The 24,404-nt window shown below is 38.9% G+C and overlaps 1 protein-coding gene across 3 annotated transcripts in view; it reads left to right on the top strand.

The window, feature by feature from the left end:
* LOC122799830 (LRP2 binding protein) overlaps positions 1-24,404 on the top strand; it is an 812,580-nt gene that overhangs the window by 319,148 nt on the left and 469,028 nt on the right. For 2 of the 3 annotated variants that reach the window (XM_044069154.1, XM_044069155.1), the window contains one exon: positions 4,044-4,159. The exons of the other annotated variant lie outside the window; for it this stretch is intronic. In XM_044069154.1, coding sequence (XP_043925089.1) covers positions 4,044-4,159 — 116 coding nt within the window. The remainder of the gene's footprint in view (positions 1-4,043; positions 4,160-24,404) is intronic. 3 annotated transcript variants of the gene reach the window in all.

The raw sequence follows: 24,404 nt of genomic DNA, 5'->3' as shown, positions 1-24,404 counted from the left end.
TCTGCAATCTCGAGATTCTGGTCATCGGTATTCAGAGTCTCGGGATTGTGGAATTTCAATATTCCGTAGTGAAGCCATATAAACACACGTGTGTGTGTGTGTGTGTGTGTGTGTGTGTGTGTGTGTGTGTGTGCGCGTGTGTGTGTGCGCGCGCGTGTGTGTGTGTGTGTGTGTGTGTGTGTGTGTGTGTGTGTGTGTGTCTGTGTGTGTGTGTGTGTGTGTGTGTGTGTGTGTGTGTGTGTGTGTGTGTGTGTGTGAGTGTGTGTTCCATAACAAATCCATCTGCATACCCTTAACAGTATTTGTTTAACTCTAGTACTGTGTGACCACCCCAAAAAACTCAACAATGTGTAGATGACAAGCCAAGCCTGCAATGGCCAGTTACAACACTGCACAGCTAAACAAACATCCATGTGAATATATCATATATGTATATATATATATATATATATATATATATATATATATATATATATATATATATATATATATATATATATATAGACACACACACACACACACACACACACACACACACACACTGGTACAATGGATGCAGAACCCATTTAAGGGCAGATATACTTCAGCGAGATTGCAGATATTTCCTTAAGTAGGAGACTTTTGCCATTTCTGCTGCAGTGTGTCAGACAAGAACACAGATTTATGTATTGTGATGTACTAGTGTGCTGATGCAAAATATACTGTCATTATCCTTTTTATGTGAGGAGTATGTAACAATCTATGACACAGCTAGTGTCAGGCAACCAAAATAGATGCGCATGAGCTGTAGCACAATTTACCCTACACTTGTTCCATCATGCTGGTGTATTCAGTGTTACTATGTACATGAAAGTGCCCTTACTGCCCCCCCCCAAAAAAAGAAAAAAGAAACAAACTTCTATAGACACTGGCAGTACAGCCTAGTAGATATATTATAAAGTGCAGGAGTGGGATGAGCCTTCCCATGGTCTACCTATAATGAGAGGTTAACGGCATACACATGACCTCACACAACAAAATAATTCACACCTTAACACCACATTGTCACACCATAACAGATTGCACTAACAAATAAGCCCTATGGTCCACAGTGTATACTGAAAAATTGGATGGGCATGACTACAAGAAGCCTGCTATAGTTCTTTGGAATGTGACCTGGTGAGTAGCCATGGTTTCCAAGGACATTGAGTGTAGCAGGGTTCCCTGGTGGTGTAACAGGGAAAGTAGACTTTTCCTTTACCTGCTAATTAAGGACCACCAGAAGCAACTGATTGTGGACTCTTATGAGGTTCTCCAGTATAAAGAGGATGCCTACCACAGTCTTGCCAGAGTGGTATCTGTTGCCAATGGCATACCCCACTCTAGATATCAGTGCAGGCAGTACTACTGTGACCGAAGGAGGCACCATCCTGACCTTCTTAGCTGCAGAGAAAAACTTGTCAGAGTAAGAGTACCTGAAATGTATTGCAAGTATCTGTCTTGTCTGCACAGTCTTATTTATTGTATTGGAGGCAGATAGAGTGACTTTCTAGACATAGGGGTGCATATTATTTAATTTTATTTCATTTCATTTGGTAATTATAATTGCATTCAGAGTGCCTTAATGTATTTGCTATCTGTCAGCAGGATGTATGTGTGGCCTTGTGCCACATGCCTAACTTAAGATTTATAGGGTACATGTATGGTACATTTCCTGGTATTCTGAATATGAGAAGAGCATTATATGGCTTAATCAGTATATTTCACATTTGCAGTGATTTGCTGTATACATGCTAGATTTGGATGAGATAAAATATAGTATGACAGAGGTACACAGCATCTCCATGGTATAACTGCTGTCTCTGGGCACACCATTAGTCTTTCTCACAAGTTTCACAGAACGTCTGTATATTCACAGTAGAAATGCTACCTATGCCCCCTACTCACCTTTACAGATAGCACATCCTGGCATACATACAGTGCTATAATATATGCAGGCAGTTAGTTGCACTGCACTGATGTATGTATATATCTATATAGCTATGTCTAATCTAGATATATATATATATATATATATATATATATATATATATATATATGTACCTATCTCTCTCTCTCTCTCTCTATATATATATATATATAGCTTTACTGATGTAATAGTATGTAGCCATTCAACATTCAATATTCTGCTTTATGTATTACATATGTGTGTCTTATGCATATCTTTAGTTTTCTCTCACCTCCCTTCCTTTGTCACTATCCTTTCATTAAAATTATTTTATTTCCTGTTTTTTTTATTTTTATTTTTTATTTTATTTTATTTTATTTCTCTGTATTTATGTTTGCATTTGTATAGCAGCAGCCACAGCAGTGCCACTGGCACAGTCATGGTCTCCATTCCCCCAACAGGCCCAAATGGGATAGGTTATTTTGAGCATAAAGAGAGAAACTGGTTAGGCTTAAAAGGACCTGCAAGGACAGCTACCGAAGTACTTACCTATGAACCTATAATTCTAGAAGGCCATACCCATCCTAACTCCTATCCTGGACTCCCCTCCCTTGTGTGTCAAGGCTCTCCCCAATTTGTTATGTAATCCACTCCATCACCAGTGTCCTCCCTTTGTGTGTCTTTAAGTTAACTGCCTCCTCAGCTCTCAGTATATCAGCATCTCCCCTGACAGTCTTTGACTCTTTTATATGTTTGTTTGCCCCTGCTCTGGACTCTCATCCTGTTACCATGTCTGTATCTTTCCTTATATCCTCCCCATCTTCCCTTCTTAACAAAATGGGCACCTGTACCACAAAAAAATTATACCCATCATCCTTCTCCCCACTCCCATTCTTACCGTTCTTGTTTCAGTTGTGTGTACTCCTCTGCCCGCTGCCCCTTTTTTCTATTGTTCTATAAACCCATCACCTATTTACACCCCTTTTTTACAGTTAAAAAAAACAAAACAGATTTAAACATTGCAGTGAGTCCTTTAAAGTGACATGCTTGTTCTTCCATATTGTCATAAATTAGCTAAATCAGTGTATGTGTTGTGGCAGTTAGATTCTCAGTGATCGTCTGTTATAGTAGTCACACTCCTAGCAATAGCTGCAAGATTTCCCATTTTCTGCAGGTCTTGTGAATTGCTTGAGTTGATTTTCTAATTAGCATTGAACTGCACTGTTAATTTGTACTCCGTTATTTGATAACATAAGGGTGCATCATGATATGGGCTGTACCTGCAGTAGGCACACTGAGATCCTACTAATCATGTTTCTGAATCCCAGGGATAGTGTTATAGAGATATGCAAAAAAACTGGTGAAAAACAGAATTATAGCTAGGGTAGGGTGAAAGGAGGCAGCCACTTTAGGTACAAAGAGTTAGGAGGCATTATGGCAGTCTAGTATGGAAGAAAATTTCGATAATATTTTTCTTTAACTGTTAGGACTGAAACACTTGCTTCAGTGCTTTCCTTATCTAGAAGAAAGGTAGTGTTATTTTGTAAAAATATTTTGTAAAAGTAGACCAAGTAGTCTCAAGTAGGTGCCATGTAAATCTAAGATGCTGGTATTCTTCCAGCCTTTCGTGTTAAACCATGTCTATGAAGCACAGATGGCTAGTGCCTTAAAGGACTGGGAATTAAAACCCCTGAGCAGTAGGAACCTTTGCTGTAATAGGATTGTAGTGTCTGCTGAATCAGCCATAGGCTGCTGTGAAATACAGGAAAAGTCATTCTTTGTGTACTCATTTTAGATAATACACAATCAAAAGAGAAGAGGGTCAGTGTTTTGTTTCCTGTCATCCTGCTCCCTCACTAGCCTTTTGTCTCATGTCTCTTTCAACTGTCAGTCCTTCTGGGGTTTGTGTTTTTGAAGTACATGGGCAGTGTCCTAGGGTTTAGGTGAGTATTACAAAATATTGTTTCCAGGTTAGTAGGAATAATTGAGGACATCATTTAGTGCATGCCTCTATTAGCTGTAGGGTGAAATGTTTATAAGGAAACTGCAAAGTTATGTCTCAAAGTAGTTCATCAACAATTATTTACATCCTCTCTGTGCTTCTGTTTGCTTTCAGCCCAGCAGATTGATCATAAGGGGTTAGTGAGAAAGGCTGAGGAGCTACTGAGGAGCAGGATAAAAGAGGATGACCCACAAGCACCTTTTCTCTTAGGACAGCTCTTTTTTGAAGAGGTGAGAACTTGTATGATTTAAGAATTTGTTCACAAACAATGATACAGCCCATCACAGAATACAAGAAGTCAGATGTTTTGTTTTGCCATTACATGGCTTCATTTCAGTTACTGATGTGTAGGAATGACAACTGACCTGCTGTTCTCTGCTGAGATGTGCAAGGTATCAGTTGAGTAGTACATATTAAATCTGGTAGGTATATAGCATTCAAAAACATTGGCTGTGCATTCACCAAGTTGTTTAAGTTTAGTCAAAATGCATGTACAGGAATTTATAAATGTTAGACACTGAATGTTTTCCAGTGAGTTTTGATTATAAACACACTTGCATTAACTCAGTTATGGTGTATCTTAGTAACCAAGAAACACAAATGCTGAGGTTTTATTGTAACACAAATGTCTTAGTAAGAGATGAAAACCTATCAGTCGTTTTTATTTCATTTCTGGGTGCCCTGTCCATTGCGTAAGGTACCATACAATATTAAAAGAAAGCAGAATGGATATAACTTTATATTATAGCAGTTATCCAGAGAAGCCAATATAAAATGTAGAATTTCAATACCCATTAGAGGCTGTCACAGTGGGCAGTCATTTGCTCAATAGGATAAAGAGTTCCAAAAGTAGGTACTGTAGTAAGAAAGCCCAAATTTCAATTGATATGATATACTTACTGGCTGTAGTAGATTCCCATTGGTCTAGCAAAAAATTGTAATGGTTGGTATTGTTGAATCATAGGCAGTGAGTAGCCATGTACAGTCATACTGCACATTGCACATAAAATAATGCAGCTTCACAAATGGTCTTCAAGTAAATGATACAGCAGCTTTAGCCTAGGAATGATATATACCACATGCGTGTCCAGATTAGTGCCTCATTCTCTTCTTGTTTAACCAGTGTAAATCACCAAGAGGCATCCTTAGATGTAAGGATAAATATTGTATGTTCTTCATATTGATAACTGCTGTAGTAGTCTAAGCTATATGGGTTATATCCTACAAGAATATAACAGACAGCCAACTTCCAAAGTTCAGGGCACCTTCCATGTGTCAAAACCATTAGTCAGCTTGAACTGAGCTGAGCAAAATGGGCAGGTTTGGGCGCCAAACCCTTCAGAGCTTTCCTGCTGCAGAAGAATATGCTCCTCTGAGGCTTTCAAAGATCGACGGTCAGCTTGTGCTGTTCCTTTGCTGGGTAGATAAGTTCCCTTCAGTGTCTGATAACATTTTTCTGTTCAGGAAAGTTCATTTTAAAGCTAGGAGTTTGTGTTATAACTGACTGTCAAGAAACTGCTGTACTTTTAAACAGGAGCCCTTTTTTTCCAATCAGTTTAAAAAATTGCTTAAAGTATTTAATTTTTTTCTTAGGAGAAATTGTATTTATTTTACTTTTTTTGGACTGACAAAGTGTTTTAAATGGATTTTTACTGTGTTTTTTTGTAAAAAAAAGTACTTTTAAAGACTTTAAATTTTTACTGACTTTTGCTGCATGCTTTTCTCAGGAAAGAAGATCCATTTTTGGCTTGATCATGGAAGAAACTGTTGGTCCCACAGTCAGTCTTTCTTCCAGCCACAAAAAGTAAAGTAAAACAAACAGCCTTTGCCATCACAGCAGGCTAACATTTTGCCTCAGCAGTGGGTGGGTAACTCTCGTGTGGCCATTAGTTGTACCTCAGACCACTCATCTTTTACCCCAGATCCCTCTGGTGTAATACCTACATCCACTATTGATCAGGAGTTAGCCACATTCTCTGTGGCTGTTGGGGTCCCCTCAGTGGGCAAGGGAGAGCCATTCTTTTCAATACTGGGAGGCTTCCCTGTTTTGCCAGAATGTTGTGCCTATCACTGAGGAAGATGCTGCTGCTATTAATGACACAATTGGCCCCATTTCTCCTGTCAAAAAGAAACAGAAAACTAAACATGCATCTTCTCCTTAAATTTTCTTAGACAGGAGTAATTTACTGGCTCAGGCTCAAGAGTTTAATTCAGGCTATTGATCCTTCTTACAAAATAGTTTCTGGTAAAAGAAAGACAGATGCCTCTTCTTCTGAGAGATTCAAGTGTCTGAATCTGCACAGAAGATGAAGACTCAGATAAAGGTTTTCTCCTCAAATTTCTGATTCATACTCAGAGGAGATCTTAATTTCTGATTCTCCCTGGGAGGGGGGGTCTCTTTCTTTTTTGAGAATGTCCAATTGTTTTCAATTGGAGAATACTTAGGTTTCTCAGTCCATCGGAAAATACTATGAAGTGTTACAAAAGGAATTTCTAGAACCTTCACCTATTTCTCCAGTTCTGTCAGCTTTGGAGGATGTGTGTGTTACTGTCTGCAAATGTCCTGGTAGTCAGTCAGCTGCCCTTAAAAGGAGAGATAAGATGTATAAAGTTCCTCATTCTTTTAAGTTTTTACACACTCTTCCAAAACTAGCCTAGCAACTGTAGCTTTAGTTAATCTTACTGCTGTTAAACATATAGATCTGATGTTGTCATTATCATTTATTCCTCAACAAATGAGTTTGAATCCAACCCTCAGATCCAACTCAACCAGTTTCTCCAGCTCATGGAACACTTAAGGCTCTTTAGCTTCTTCCCTACCCATAATGCACTAGTCCCCTACCATACTTCATTTTTATTTGCCACCTTCATGTACAGACGTAGACGCTGTTAGCTCTCAAGTTATAACTTGCTTATCGTGAGTAAAAGTAGACTTTATATGGGTCCACTTTGTAAATTTGAAATACTGAAATCTTGAATTTCAGTATTTCAAACTTACAAAGCCGCACACTCACATTTCCGAAACCGGCAGAAGCACGAAATTCAATATACCGAAGCATGAATATTTTGAATTTCTGCTTCCGTTGGTACAGTATGTGGATTTTTAGGTTTACTTTTGGTAAGTTTGTGTGTGTAAGTATGTTGGTTAGGGGTTTAGTGTGTGTAAGTGTGTGTTGTGACTGTTATGTGTGTATTTGAGGGACTGTAAGATGTGTGTGTGTGTGTGAGTTTCATTTGTGTTTCTGTTTGTGCAATCTCGGAGTTAGAATATATAAGTAGGGGGGTGTGGGGGGCACAGATGAGTTTGATTGTTGGAGGGAGCTGTGTGTATGTTTATGTGTGTACTGTATGTGTAGCGTAATTACGGGATTTTGAATTTTGCGGTTGTGTGTTTTTGAATTTGTGAGTTGTGGTTGGATTTTCGGCTTTGTGGTTTCGAAATACTGAATTTCGAGATTGCAGTATTTCGAAATTACAAAGTGGACCCATATATATATATATATATATATATATATATATATATATATATATATATATAAAAATCTCAGTTTTTTCTGATATAAAAAAATGAGACCACAATAAATCATTTCAAAACTTTTCCCACCTTTAATGTGATCTATAACCTGTGCAATTCAATTGAAAAACAAACAAAAATATTAGGGGACGAAATATAAAAAATAAAAAAAACATACAATACGCTGGTTGCTTAAGTGTGCACACCCTTAAACTAATACTTTGTTGTGTGTGCACACCCTTAAACTAATACTTTGTGGAAGCAGCTTTTGATATAATTACAGCATTCAGTCTTCTTGGGTACACACCTGCCATCAATTAAAGAGACTCTGATTAACCCCAAATAAAGTTCAGCTGCCTAGTAGGCTTTTCCTGACATTTACTCAGTTGCCTGCTAAAGCCATGGTTTGCAGAGAGCTTACAAAGCATCAAAGGTATCTCTTGTTGAAAGGTATCAGTCAGGAGAAGGGTACAAAAAAAATTCAACAGCATTGGATATACCATGGAACACAGTGAAGACAGACATCAAAAAGTGGAGAAAATATGTGACAACAGTGATGTTGCAAAGAACTGGACGTACCTCCAAAACTGATGAAAAGACGAGACAAAAACTGGTCAGGGAGACTACCAAGAGACCCACAGCAACACTGAAGGTGCTGCAGGAATTTCTGGCAAGTACTGGTTGTGTACTACATGTGACAACAATCTCCCGTATTCTCCATATGTCTGGACTATGGGGTAGGGTTGCAAGACGGAAGCCTTTTCTTAAACAGAAAAACATCCAGGCCCGGCTGAAATTTTCAAAACAATATATCAAGTCTTCCAAAAGCATGTGGGAAAATGTGTTATGGTCTGATGAGACCAAAGTTGAACTTTTTGGCCACCATTCCAAACGGTATGTTTGATGCAAAAACATCACTTCACATCACTAAAAGAACACCATCCCCACAGTAAAGCATGGTGGTGGCAGTATCATGTTTTGGGATTTCTTTTCCTCAGCTGGAACTGGGGCTTTAGTCAAGATGGAGGGAATTGTAAACAGTTCCAAATACCAGTCACTTTTGGCCCAAAACCTTCAGGTGTCTGCTAGAAAGCTGAAGATGAAGAGGAATTTCACCTTTCAATACGACAATGACCCCAAGCATACATCCAAATCATCAAAAGAATGGCTTCAGCAGAAGAAAATTAAAGTTTTGGAATGGCCCAGCCAGCACCCAAACCTAAATCCAATAGAAAATCTGTGGGGTGACCTGAAGAGGGCTGAGCACAAGAGATGCTCTCGCAATTTGACAGATTTGGAGTGCTTTTGCAAGGAAGAGTGGGCAAATATTGCCAAGTCAAGATGTGCCATGCTGATAGACTCCTACCCAAGAAGACTGACTATTGTAATTAAATCAAAAGGTGCATCAACAAAGTGTTAGTTTAAGAGTGTGCACACTTATGCAACCAGCATATTGCACGTTTTTTATTTTTCATATTTTTTCCCCTAATAGATTTGTTTGTTTTTCAAGTGAATTGTGCAGGTTATATGTCACATTAAAGGTGAGAAAAGTTTTGAAATGATTTATTGTGGTCTCATTTTTTTATATCGCAAAAACCTGGCATTTTAACAAGGGTGTGTAAATATATATATATATATATATATATATATATATATATGTGTGTGTGTGTGTGTGTGTGTACATATATATATATATATATATATATATATATATATATATATATACATATATATATATATATATATATATATATATATATATATATATATAGATATATATATACATATATATATATATATATATATATATATATATATCTATATATATATATATATATATATATATATATATATATATATATATAAATATACACACACATATATATATTTACATATATATACATACATACATATATATATGGTTTATTATTAAAACAGTGAACATCAGAATGTAAACCTATCAAAAATGCGGTTTACATGTTCGATGTTCGGAATACAATGTAGGGTGAAATATCGACACTAATGCAGGAGAAGTCGAATTCAACTTCTGCAGTCTGGTGTCCCCTTTGCAGCAGTACATACTGTACAGTGCTGACCATCATGTTTTTCCAGGGGGGCAAGCCCCCTGCACCCCCCACCCCCTGCCACGTATATATTCCAACTCTGAGATTGCACTACAGTACAGAAAAGGGTAAATCTCCTGATCCGCACTGCCCTGGTGTTCGGGCTCCCAGAGTTGACATTACCATAGTCTACTAAATTATTTTCTACATTCCCAATACCACACGTTAGTTTCACACAAGGCACATTCAACATACTGACAGTAAACCTAGCTTGCCCTTCCTGCACTGTATTTTCTCAGTACCATTTTGGTATTTTCTCTGCCTTTTCCCTTTCCCTTACCTATGAGGTAGTCACTTAAAATTACCATTGCTAGTAATACTTTCTCCTTGTTTATAACTATGTATCAGTTTTAAAAAAAATTCTTCCTCTTTTTCTAGCTTGTCTGTTACTGTTAGCATCAGTAAGTATGTCTGAGAAACCTTCAGGTTTTAAAAAATGTAAGGCTTGTGGCCATAAGATTCCATTGTCAGATGCACACAAGTTGTGTGCTTATTGCTTGGGCCTAGCCCATTTTAACTCTACATGCGATATAAATAAGGCCTTTAATCCAAGGTGCCTTATTGACCATAAAAATTATCTAATTTTAAGAGGATTAATGCCTTCACCATCCTTTGATACAACATTGGGGGCTCAAACCCCTAAGAAAGGTGACAAAAAAGAGGCCAAAAAGTGTCCAGCAGACCCTTCAGGTTCTTCTGCTCTGAGAACTGCTATGAGTTCATAACTGCCTCTGAAAATATCAAAACAATCAGATCTAATTCAATTGGATCCAAAGACCAAAACCTCCGATCTGACTACTTCAGATCCAAAATGTATGACATCGGATCTGACCCTTTCGGATCTGGAGAAATGCAAGGATAGGTCTCCTTGGATCCATTCTCCTCTGACTCTGGATCTGATATCTTCCTGTCTCCCTTCTCCTATCTTGGAAAGACATCATCACTCTAGGTCTACATCCATTGCTTCCTCTTCTCATTCCTCCAGAAGTCTGACCGAAGCAGATGTGGATAGGATGATGAAGAAATTTCTCTAAATGCAAATTCAAATGGTGGTGCTCCTGGCTCCAACCCCATCAGGTCCAGAGCTGTAGTGTCAGCACTGGATTTGAGGTGTTGGAATCGACTCCAAGATTGTCAGAGCTGTCTCTGCTCCTTGGAGCCTTAACTCTGGGCAGGTCAGCTCTGACTCCTGCTTCAAGTGGTTTGCCTTCAGGTCAGAAGGAGCTGACAATTCTGAAGCATGTCTCCTATGAGCCATCAGTTTCTTTCTCTCTGACGCATTCTGCTTTTTGAGGTAGTGGCAGAGTTTTATCTGCTCCAAGAGAGAGGACATATCCACCCACCTCAGCTCCTACTTCCCAGACCCAGCTGTCTTTGCATCTTGATCCTCAACTTCTCACACCACAAGTACAGCCAGCTCAAAGTCTCCAGGATACCCTGCAGTGTATACAGATATCTTCTGATACTTCTCCAGAACATCCCCCCGAAGAAGTCCCTAGGAAGAGAAAGTGAAAATGAAGCACTTGGACTCTCCTTAAGAGTCTGTCACATAAGATGTTGATTTTGATGAAGGGTAAGGGTCCCCAAGAGCACCACCTGATGTTGTCTCATTTGTAGACATACTAGAGATCCTCATGCCAAGGGGTGGTTGGTCAAGCAAAAACCCTTCCTAAGAGAAATCAGTATTCCTGGAAGCCTTTGAGACTATCCAGTCTACCTCCTAGGTGACTCCATCCGCTGATGAGCTCATAGATTTCATCTGTCAATGGTAGTGGAAGGAACCTGATTCCATTGAGCCAATCTCTAAGAGGCCAGACAGGCACCACCCAAGGACAGGGAATTTTGGAACAAAGGAGTACCAGTTGATGCCATGATCATAATGGCGGCCACAAAAGAGGAACTTGCAGAATAAAGTTCTTGTGTTCAGCCCCCTAATATGGAGTCTAGGGTGCCGGGCAGATTCGGGAAGCATGTACATGCTTCAGTGACTTTTGCATTTCAGTCACTGAATTAATTTTCACACTCCACCAGACTCCTGAGGGATTTGATTAAAAAACTTACCAAATCCCTCACTGGGACCATTACTTCTGAGGCAGAGAGCTCAGTTGCCACACAGTTGGCTACTCTACAGTCTATTTCAAATTCGTCCATGAGACTCATATGACACACAGCTGAACTTACCTCAAGTGCAGTGGGTTTAGGCATTTCCATTAGGAGGTATGCCTGGATGCACCTGTGTGATTTTGTGGAGCCCTTCAAATCTTCCTTCTTCAATGCTTCCTTTGACAGAAGTTCTTTGTTTGGCCCCAAAGATAAAGACATGCTATCCAGGTGTGAGCAGGAAGGTTAAACCCTATCTGCTCTGGGTGTATGTTTTTTGACTCCTCAAAGGACTTTTTCTAGGAATCAATGAGGTGGTTGAAAATGTGGTTCAGAAAGTCACATGATTCCTTCCAAGAACCACATGGAGACAGATCCCAAAGGCAGAGGGGGGAACTCTAATGGAAGACTCTGCCCACGTGGCAGAGGAGGCCCGCAAAACCAAGGGTCTATAGATACTTTCTCTGACAGATCCTACCAGTGCTCCTGAAAGGAGGTCTGATTGTCCACATCTGGAGGCAGCTGGGGGTCATTTATCCCTGCACCAGAGAGCTTGGCTAGAAATTACCAAAGATTCATGAGTACAGAAGATTTCCAGAGGTTATATAACACCCTTTTCTCTACCTCCCAACAGTAAACAGAATGTTCCATCCACTCAGATTAAAGCAGCAGCACTAGAAATAAAAAAGCTACTAGAAAGAGTCATCCAAAAGATCCCCCAGACCAGAAAGAGTTTGGAATTTATTCATGATTCTTTTTAGTGACAAAGAAAACAGGGAACTGTAGACCAATTTTGAACCTCAGCAATCTGAACAAGTCAGTTCAGTACACCAAGTTCTGAATAGTCATGGTTCAATCCATTCTGCCCTTTCTGCACAAGGATGACTGGATGTGATCGATACATCTTCAGGATGCATACTATCATATAAAAATGAACAGACGATTCAGAAGATTTCTACGCTTCTAGCTGGGAGCCAGTCACCACCAGTTCAGAGTTCTGTCCTTTGGTCTCACCACAGACCCGAGGGTGTCCACCAAATGCATGGCAGTAGTGGCAGCTCACTTGAGACTGCAAGGATGTTTCTTTACTTTGATGAATGGCTTATAATCACTCCAACCAGGTATCAGCTAGTCAAAGCATGAGATTATGTACTCCCAATTATCCTCTTACCTGGGAATTACAATAAATCACAACAACTTTCAACTAGAACCAACTCAAATATTGCAGTACATCATAGCGTTGTTTGATAAAGTATACCTGACAGCCTCCCTTTCTTTACCAAGGGCACAAACCATATTATGATTTCAAGTAAAAAGATAATTCAAAGTTCTTCTCTGTCAGCCCGATTGATACTTCAAGCATTGGAGTCCATGTCTGCTGTGATAGTTTTGGTTCCGTTAGCAAGATACCACATGAGAATTCTTCAGTGGACCCTAGCGACTAAGTGGTCTGTCTATTCTTCAACAACCTTTGTTGATTTACTCTGATCAGATAATGCAAGGTCACCCCTACATTCCCTCTTAGCACAAGACCATAGTTACTACGGATGTTTCCCAAATGGGGTGGGTGGGGGGGCACTTCTTGGGAATGACAGTCCAGGGCACATGGTCCCCTGAAGAGGCAAATATGCATATTGATGTCTTGGAAATGAGATCTGTCCTAGTATTGCAGGCCTTCCAAGACACTCTCCCTTTCAGGACTATTGTGATTCAGATGGACACTATGTCAGTAGTTTGGTACATCAACTAACAGGGAGGGGATCAAATCTTACCCCCTGTGTCAAGAAGCTTTGAGAGTGTGGCAATAGGTGATCTCATCCAAACGATTTCTGATAGCAACCCATATTCTGGGGATATCCATCATGACTGCAGACAAGTTAAGTAGGTCCATTCTGATGCCTCATGAGTGGTCTCTCAACATGAAAGTCAAAGATAAGATGTTCCATCGATGAGGGAAACCTTGCTTTGACCTCTTTGTATCTCCCCTCAACAAGTGCAGCAGGTTCTTTGACCTTATTCCCATACCAGGGAAGTCACCGAGAGATGCTGTTCTGCATGATTGGCCCTCCTGTACACTTTTTCTCCAGTACCGCTAATTCACAAACTTCTTCAGAAAACATCTCGATTGAAGAGCTCACTCATCCTCATTGTTCATTATTGACCTTGTCAGATTTGGATCCCGTTTCTCTGGCCTCATCTGCTTCGCTCACCATGGATTCTGGATCCAATTCCAGACCTCCTGTAGCACCCAACAGTTTTGATACACCCAGATATTTTAGGCCTAAAGCTGACAGCATGGCTTCTCCAATTCCGTTAATAGCTAGACAGCCCAGGCTGTCTTCCCCTGTCTGTCACATTGTTGTGTCTTCTTACAAAGCTTCCACTAGGAAAGTTTGTAGAAGTAAAAGGAAAATTTTCTTGTTTTGGCGCAACAAAATGACACTGACCCCTTTTCAGTGACAGTAGCTAAAATTCTTGACTTTTTAGCTACAATTTTTAATGAAGGTGCCAGTTCTTCAACTATTAAAAGTACAACTTTCTGCCATTTCCAATTTTCACATTGTAGTTAATAATTTGTCTTTAGCTTCTTATAAACTTTGCAAGGCTTTTATAAGGGGAACCTTTCTTCTTAGAACTCCTTTTAAAAATCCCCCTCCCCGTGGAGTCTGAATTTGGTTTTACAATCTTTGACCCAATCTCCATTTGAAGAGTCAGCCTAATGTGAACTAAAATTTTTAACCTAAAAGACTTTTTCTTAGTAGCCATTATCTCTGCTAGAAGAGTCTCAGAAATTCAAGCCCTGTCTTCTAAGCCTCTTTATTTGTTTTTTCTTAAGAATAGGATATCTTTACGAATCAACCCATCTTTCCTTCTTGAGGTGGTGTCAGAATCCAATATCAATCAAACTGTAAAGCTTCCAGTTTTCTTTCCAAATTTCACAAAGCAAAGGAGAGTATATGTACACAAACAGTTCGTTTTTATCTACATAAGACAAAAATTTTCAGGAAATCAGACGTTATTTGTCTCTTTTTCGGATTCAAAATTGGGCAAGCCATTTACTGAAGTGACTTTAGCCAAATGGTTAACTGATTGTATTACTTTTGTTTATAATAAACTAGGTTTGTCTTTACCAAACCCACCAAAAGCTCATTCCACACCAGGTCTATGGCAACTTCTTCTGTATTTTTAACCAGATCTTTCTTGGATGATATTTGTGCAGCTGCAACTTGGGCTAATCCTAATACCTTTATTGTTCATTGGTCATTACAAATTTGATCTAGTTTCTCAGGGAAGAGCAGCCTTCAGCTCAACGGTGCCCAGGAATATCTTTCCTTGGAGTCCTCCTGGGATTTAGGTAGCTGGGGATTTAGGTAGCATATCAAGCTGATGTGGAGTTTGGACTGAAAAAAACTAACCGCTACCATTATTTCATTCTTTCTAAGCAGCGCTTTTGCTGTATAGCGAGTGTAAAATAATAAAGAATAATAAATAAAAAAATTTAAATAAAAAAGTGTGCATTGTGTGCATGTGTTTGTCCGTGCGTGAGAGTGTATGCTTGTATGAGAGTGCGAGATTGATTGAGCCATTATCTTGCACTCGCTAATCAGAACTTTTGCTGTTTAGCAAGTGTAAAATAAATGAAACTAAAAAAAAGTGTGTGTGTGTGTGTGTGTGTGTGTGTGTGTGTGTGTGTGTGTGTGTGTGTGTGTGTGTGTGTGTGTGTGTGTGTGTGTGTGTGTGTGTGTCTGTGAGAGAGAGAGAGTGAAGAGTGAGAGCGATCCCTGGCAACAACATCAGTTAAAAGGTTTACGTACCTCTTGACCATACCTCTCAACCTCTTGGCACAAGAATGCTGGACAGAGCCAAAAATAACGAGGGACAAACAACCAAAAATAAGGACAGATTTTTAAATATTGCTCTTATCAACTTAGAAAGTTGCTAGAACAATGGAGTTTCTATTAACATGTATTATCTGAAGGATATGAAGTCTGAAACTCAAATGTCTGTCATTATTTAATGCACAAAAACGGCACTCAGAGTCAAAATACACACAAATAATCCAAAGAAAATGTCCAGACCAGCAGATTCTGGACAGTTCAAAATACGTTTAATAGCAGGCAACACAGTATTAACATATTTTGAACTGTCTGGAATCTCCTGGCCTGGGCATTTTCTTTGGATTATTTGTCATTATTTAATTACTTCAATCCCCAGTGATTTGCCAGAATACTACATATTTTATGAGGATGGGGCCAAACATACAAGCCAAAAATCTGGACATTCTGCAAAAATCTGGACAGTTGAAAGGTATAGTCTGTTGACTCTTAGCTCAAAATATCTGAATAAACCTAAAACAAACGGGGGATGAAGGGTCAAAATAGGAACATATTTTACTTGATTATTAGGATGTGTTTTAGCATACATTTTCTGAAACAGAAGTGTGCATGAAGAGAGTGAGTGAGAGTGACAGTAAAGATGTTTGCATACCTCTGGACCCTTCAGCTGAAGAAATCTGGATAAACCCTGAAATAAAGAGGGGACAAAGGCTTAAAAATAAGAATTGATTTTATTTACTGCTCTTATAAAATTACAAACTTGCTTAATTAAAAGGATTTTGTGTTTGTATGAATTTTCTGAAGAAAATAATAGTCTTAAACTCAAATGTATGCTATTATTTTGTAATTTCAATCTCCAATGACTGGCAAGAAACCAAACATTTTAGGAGTAAGGGACTAAAAACAAAGTAAATGCCTGGATATTTTTAAGAGTTATATTTTGGATGTAAAATGCTTCCTCCAAAACCATTAACATATATTACAGCAAGTTTGAAACATTAGGCGGAGGAACTATTTTACATCAGAAATATATAAAAAATAATATAGTACTTAAAATAAATAAGTAAGTAAAACAACAATTTTACAGAGAGCCCATTCTCTCTAAGTGCAGTAATGCCATCCAGGGTGTGTGTTAATGTGTAATTAACACCCTTCCAGGGGTGTAGAGGCCCTCATACACATTAACACACACACTGTTGGGAATTATTGCTTATTTCTGACTTATTCTGAACTTATAAGGAATGTTTGCTGTTTCTTCTTGTGAGGAAAAATCTGCTTTTATTAACTTTGTTTCTTCGATTGTACAAGTCACTACTCATTGTTTACAGTGTGTGTACAATTCAGTTGATACTTCTTCATGGGCTTAGGCCATTGGTATTGTGTTGAGAAGGTTTGCCTGGCTGCATTCTCAGAACCTCCCAGAATATGTTAAAATAAGATTTTAAATTCTCCTTTGGAAAGAGATATTATGGGTTGTTACAACTAGAATTCCCAAACCGTCACCCATCCATCCAGTGTTTTCAGCCTTGGAGGATGTGTTTGTCACAGCCCGTGGTTTCTCTGACAGCTAACCTGTTGATCCTAAGAAAGCAGGTAGAATGTACAATGGGCCTTAGTCTTTCAAGTTTTTATACACTAATTCCAGACATGACCCAGCAACTATAGCTTTAGTTAATCCAGCTGCTCAAATACTTTTTAATTCTAATTCTTCTCCTTCTGACAAGGGCAGTAAAGGCATTGATAAGTTTGAGGGAAAATTGTATGCTTCTGCAACTTTGATTTACAGAATTTTGAACTGTCAGGCACATATGTTAAAGTTTATACTGGGATGAGGAATGTCTTGTCTGTGGTTTCCTATTGTGAGGAAGAATCTGCTGTGTGTGCTTTTGTTTTTAAAATTTCTCGTGTCACTATTCATTGTTTTAAGTGTGGGATAACACTGTCCAAGCTGCAAAATCCTTTACTAATGCATTCTATGGGCACCTACATAGGGTTACCACCTGTCTTTGCGAGGGACAGTCCTTCTTTGGGCATTTGTGTCCTGCAAAAAAATTGAAAAAATAGCAAATGTCCTGAGATTTTAGGATAAAAATATCTCCTATATTTTATGTAATAGTTGCATAAAACAGTTATTCTGTATCTGAAACACCTAAATGTTATAGGAAACAGAATAAGCAACTAAAATGCTACAAGAATAAGCTTTTATTTAGGCAAAACAGTGAATTTCTGTCCTTTGTACTGGCCATGGGTATGTTTCGCCCTGCAAAATCTGATGTTTGTACTAAAAATGTCCCACTTTGGGCATTTGAAAAGGTGGCAACCCTACACCTACAAGAATGCATGGATCGTGCTATCCCAAGCAAAACCAAGACTCACTCCTCCAAGAAAAGGAGACCAGTCTGGTGGACCCCTACCATAAACAAGCTATACAATAGAAGGAGGAAACTAGTACAGAAAAGAGTAAAATTCCAAGAAGGGAAGACATCCCTGATCAGTATCAGCAAGAAACTACGATCCTCATAAAATCGTCCAAGGCGAGCTTTGAAAGAAAACTTGCCCAGGACTCCAAAGATAACCACAAGGCATTCTTTAGCTGTCTCAAGAATCTAAGTAGCAATACTCAGATCTGTTCGGAGTTGGTGCAGAATGGCACAAAATACACTAAACCAACCGATATTGCCAACATCCTGGCAGACAGGTTCAGTGCAAACTTCACCCCCCTCTCACCCCCAAAAGGGCCCATAACCTACCAGAAGAATGTAGAGCCCCTGAAATCACAGACACGCAGGTTAAAATAGCCCTCTCCAAAGCCAAAACACAGCATCAATGGGACTGGACTGTGTCCCAGGCTGCATCCTACATGAGCTCAAAGACGAATTAACCCTTCACCTAAACACACTGTGCAAACCCAGCCTCCCCACAGGCTAAGTACCCATAGAGTGGTGCACATCAACAGATATTCTGCTCCACAAAGGTGGAGCCACAACAGACCCCGGGAATTATTGCCCTATAAGCCTGGCCTGCAAGGCTATGGAGCGCATCATCATGGAATTCATTAACAGAGACATCGGGAACCTCCAAACACTGGACCCTACCCAGTTCGGCTTTGTTATGGGCAGATTATGCCTCCTTAACCTGGTAGACTTCTTTGAGAACGTTACCAATGCTATAGACGAGGGCAAGGTGGTACACACAGCCTACCTAGACCTTGCAAAGGCCTTTGACACCATTCCCCATTCTGGTATTATAGACAAGCTCACCAGCCTGAACATAAACCCCTATGTCACAAGATGGGTTGCCAACTGGCTCACAGACAGAATCCACATGGTGAGAGTTGCGGGAGCTAGGTCTGACTCCAAACCGGTTACAAGTGGCATTCCCCAGGGCTCAGTCCTAGGATCCCTCCTATTCGGCATATACTTCTCAGAGGTACAGACAAGCACAGGAGGACTATGGATGACCAAGTTCAAAGACAACTGCAAACTAGGGGCTATAATTGACTCACCAGCTGACACAGACATCCTCCAAAAGGGTCTCACTGAAACGGATACCTGGTGTCAAAATCATGGCCTCAAGCTAAATGCCAAAAAGTGCATAGTTATTCCCTTTGGAAATAACAAAGTACCCACAAACTACCACATAGGTGGTAGTCCCCTAAATATGGAAAATGTAATAAGGGATCTGGAGACCCAGGTAGATAGTAATCTCTCCTTTGATAATCACATTGCCAAAGTGGTTAGAAAATCCTTCTATGTGACCCACCTAATCACAAAAGGGTTTGCATCCAGATCAAAGAGGTCATTGTGCCCCTCTACTCATCACTCATCAGACCCATCATAGAGTACAATGCCCCATTTGTGATGTACCTTACAAGACACCTACAACAGCTGGAAAGACCACAGAAGTACCTCACCAAGAGGATCACTGGCCTCAAACAGATGCCCTATGCAACTCGACTGAAGAAACTCCAGCTGTACTCAGTTGCATACCGCCTTCTCAGAGGTGATCTCAGCCTGACATATAAGGCCATGTCCAACCCAGAATTGATGGACATGCTCCACCTAAAGAAAACCTTATCCCCTCGAGCCACACACTCTAGGGATCTAAACCTCATGACAACAATAAATAGGACATGCTGGAGGGATAGATTCCTGTCCCAGAGACTTCCCATGCTTTGGAACAAGATTCCAATCTACATTAGGCAGAGTTCTTCGCTAGCACTCTTCAAGAGAAACCTTGATGAGTGGATGGGAAACAGAAAGTTTACCCCGGGGATCACTTCAGTGGCTCTGCTAGACAGAGGCACAAGGAACTAATCTAGGGGGTGGCGAAAGCCAACACATTGTGGCTAGGCTTATAAATGGCTTCGGGCAGATAGCCTAGTACTTACCTATGAACCTATTATGACTGCTCCCAGGGTATTGACAATGGTACTACTGTGAGGAGGTTTGCCTGGTTACATTCTCTGAACCTCTCAAAAGATGTCAAATATGAAATTTGTGAATTCTCCTTTGGATAGAGATTTAGTTATTGGACTCTCTGCTGCAGAGATTATCAAAAAGTGTGATGAGAGATAAGTTGATTCAAGGGATCTATTAGATTTTTCATCCCTCCTTCTCTAAATTTTCTAAGGGGCTTTCTGTTCCTTCATCCAGTTTTGGCAAGAAACAAAACAGTCTTAGTAGAATGCTGATAAGCAGACGTTTAAAAGCCAGTAGCAGGGAGGTTTCAAAAAGAAATCTGGACCCCACCCCAGAACAAAGACAGAAAAAAACAGAATGACTATTTAAGGGATCTTGTCCCCCTCTCACCTTGGCAGTCCTTTATCTCTTCCAGAAAGTCTGACTGTCCATTTCTCTCTTTGGCAACAGATTGTTTCAGACAAATGGGTTCTAAAGCTGATCCAGCTAGGATTCAATAAGAAGAAATTCCTAATTTTCAGGGGATTCCTCTTCATCCTCTCATGATACACCTCAACCTTTCCTGATGGGGAAACAGCAGCAGTTCCGCCTTCCCCAGTGGGAAAAGGATTTTGTTCAAGAATATTTTTAGTACCAAAGAAAGAAAATTCTTGGCGACCAGTTCTGGATCTTTCTTTCCAGAATTAGTTTGTGATACTGTTCAAATTCAGAATGATTTCCCTTCACAACTAGTTACCCTGTCTTCCTTGCTTGAGTTTTTTAGTATGTTACAGGGTAACCACATGTTTTTACATTTAGACGGCTTGCTCATCTTTGCAAAGTGTTTTTCAAAGTGTCAAGAATCTCTCAGTTTGGTAAGATAACCACTACACAGGCCAGGTTTCCAAGAGAACATTCAAAGGTCTTTTTTGATTCAATCATACAGGATTGTGTTTCTGTGGTGCCTGCTAGACACCTCAGTAGAAAAAGCTTTTCTTCCACAGGAAAAATAAATCTATATTTAGACCTATTCCAGGAGTTTTCCATTCAGACTTCTGCTATTGTGAGAGGATACTTTAGGATTCTGGGTCTCATGACATGCAAGACTCTACATGAGAAAGATACAGTGGCATCTGAAGTTTCTTTGGTCCCAGCACCAACACCCATTATCTTTTCAAATTCCAGTTCTGGGATTTGTGAAAAGAAAAATCACTTGGTGGAGACATCAGATTACCCATGAATCCAAGTCTCCTCTTCTCCTCTCCCTCTCCAAAGCAGTTGAACACAACAGGCACCTTGGACTTTGCATGGGGAACACTGTCAAGGGGGGCAAAAGTGCCAGGTCTCTGAGAATGAAAGACAGGCCAAAGGACATAAACATAAAAGAGATCCAAACTTTTATAAAGGCTCTCAACTGTCTTGAGTCATCTGTCATTTCCAGGACCTTTTCAAGTAGTTACAGACAGTACCATAGTGATGTGGTATATAAACAAGCAACAAGGAATCAGATCTTACCCCTATGCAGACTAGCCATTTTAGCATGGGATATAGTTTTACAGTAAGTCTCACTCCACAGGCATCTTATGATCTGTCAGAGCAAAATTATGTGGCAGATAAGCTGAGCAGGACAAAAGCAGACTCTCAAAAATGGAAAGTAGATCGATCCTGGAGTCTTCCAAGATTTGCTCCATCTGTGGGAAATTCCTCAGGTAAACCTCTTTGCCTCCTCTCTAAACAATCAACTGGCAAAATTCTATTCCAGGACTCCAGCAAGAAGGCCTGGAAGACAGATTCCTTTTCTTTTCTTTGCACAGGAATGTTCCTGCATGTTATTCCACCTTTTCCACTGATATCCAGAGAACTTCTGATGATTCAGAAGGAATTCCCCAAGATATGATTCAGAAGGAATTCCCCAAGATCATTGTGGTGTCTCCCCTCTGACTCATGAGGTTCTCTCTTATTTTGGAAATGGCCAGGGGCAATTACCAGAAACTTCCTCACAGACTGAACTTGTTCACATAAAAACAGGGCGTTTTGTTATATCCCGACTCCAAACAACTACAGCTGACTGCCTGGACGATAGGTTCTAAATACCTTTTAGACACCTATTTACTGAGGACAAGCATCCGGTACCAGTAGAGGCAAGAAAGCCTGCTACTAGTAAGTCATATATAAGGAAATGGAAAAGCTGTTTTATTTGGTGCCAACAAAACAACCAACACCCAATTCAGGGCTAATGTTTCTCTGGTTGTACAATATTTGTGTGAGTTACTATTCTATGGCCTGTCTTACTCCTCTGTCAAGGATTATTTTTCTGCCAATTCAGCATGTCTGCCCTTAGGTCTTCCTTTTTCAATAGCTCCTCCTAGAAATCTTAATTTTGTGTTAGTGAAACTAACACTTGCTCAGTTGAAACTACATCTATCTGACTTGAGATACTTAACATGGAGAACAGATTTACTGATTGCTCTGACTTTTGCAAGAAGTGGTGGGTCAGCCTTGTATCATTTTCCACAGAGATAGGGTTTCTTTGAGAATTCATCCTTGTTTTATATCTGAAGTGGTATCCAAGTTTACTTAACTATTTTAAAAAAAGAAACAACTTTATTAAATTATCATGTATGACATAGGCAATCATGCATTTATATAAATGAAAACAAACCATACTGACATAATTATAGTTGCAAGCATTATACATCACGTATAATCTATCCAGTTATTGTCAGTCAAACATTACATAGCTCATTCAGATCCTGCCTTCTTTTAAACCTCTTTCCTCTTTCCATACACCAGAAAATAAATTTGGTCAGGGGCCAGTATATTTGATCATCTAGAATGACATCAAGCATGAAAGATTTTATAGAGGAAATGAAGATTAAGAAAAGAAATTATCCGAATATTTTGATTGAGAAAGTGGAGAAGGAAGTATTGGAAGGAAGAGAGGGAACATGTTGTCCAATTTTAGGTTGTAATGAGGAAAGTACTGAACAACATAAAAAACGGATGAGAACTTTAATAGAGCGCTGGTTATAGAATTTAATACAAGTTCTACCTTGGTTAAAAGTACAATAGAAAGGGAATGGAGTAGGTTCATATCTATTACGGACCTAGAAAGAATAACCAAGGAAAAGTTAAGAGTAGTTTACAAAAAGTCTAGCAGCTTAAAGAATTTATTGGAAAGCAATTATATGACAAAAGCAGGAAGTATTAACACAAGAAGAAAATGAACATTTAAATGTGGGCATTGTGCTCAATGTCCATATCTTTAAAACAAAGAAACCATGTATTTAGAAAGTAGAAAAATTGTACTAGAGGGGAAAGAATATAGTAATTGTGAAGACATGGGGATAGTGTATCTAGCAAAAATGCGTGTGCTGTCAAGCATTTTATGTGGGAAAGACAGAACTCAATCTTAAAAGAAGAATTTATGAGCACTTGTATGGGATACAAAATATAAAAGAAATAAACGCACACTACAAACACCAATTAGAGTGCTTGCATGCACATTACTTATTCTTTGTATTAGAAAAGGTGAGAAAGGATGAAAGGGTGGCTTATGGGAAGAAATAATTGAATATAGAGAGCTTTGGTGGCAAGTAACCTTGGAAGCCAACAAATGGCCAGGGCTAAATGGTTGTATCTCAATAGCCCCCCTTCTTAAATTAAGAGCTGCTAAATTATAAGGTTTTAGAACATGAACTAATAGTTTTTAGGGTTTTACTTCAACTATATATTTACTATTCTTTATTCTTGTTCATTTATGTTAAAAATTATTTCTTTAAATAGGAGAATGAGATTTTAAGAAATAGTTTGTAATATATTTAACAACTTCATTTTATTTTCACATACATTTATTCCTTGTAGTCATTTTTTATTTGGCCTAAGAATTTTTAGGCTGCTTGGTGTCTCTTTTGCAAGATTTTTAAACAGATGATTTATACATGTTTTAGAATGTTTTTATACAATTATTGTCCTTTACCACAAGGTGGTGCTATAATCAAGTTTGTATAAGGTTTTATCATTTTTTTTATGATTATTTCGACATGTATTTATTTTTATAGTACTCATTTACTAATAATAACAACATTTGTAAGCAACTTCATATTATTTCTTTATCTTAGATGTTTCAAACAGTCTTTTTATACATGAACTTTGTTTTTAATATATATATACATACTTTATTTCCACTGTTTTTTAAGTGTTCCTGTCATACTTAATTGATGGTCTTTGATTGGATCCATTTAATTTGAAGGTATTTAAATAATCATTGGAGATAAACCAGCCCACATCTGAAGAAGTTGCAAAACGAAAACGTATTTGTGCTGTTGAGCGTTAATGTGTTTAGTGGAGTGTGAATACTTTTAATAAATATTGTAAAACTCTATTTATTTTCTTAGAGTTTGCAAGTTAACTCTGTATATTCCAGCCTTTACCATCAACACATACATTTGCATAGGCATGTAGTTTATACACATTTCTGCTCTTTTCCAGCAGGGTACACT

Source organism: Protopterus annectens, chromosome 4.part0 (genome assembly GCF_019279795.1).
Source record: "Protopterus annectens isolate FY-2018-M chromosome 4.part0, PAN1.0, whole genome shotgun sequence".
In the NCBI taxonomy this organism is placed as follows: domain Eukaryota; kingdom Metazoa; phylum Chordata; order Ceratodontiformes; family Protopteridae; genus Protopterus; species Protopterus annectens.
This window is presented reverse-complemented; position numbering and strand designations above follow the sequence as displayed.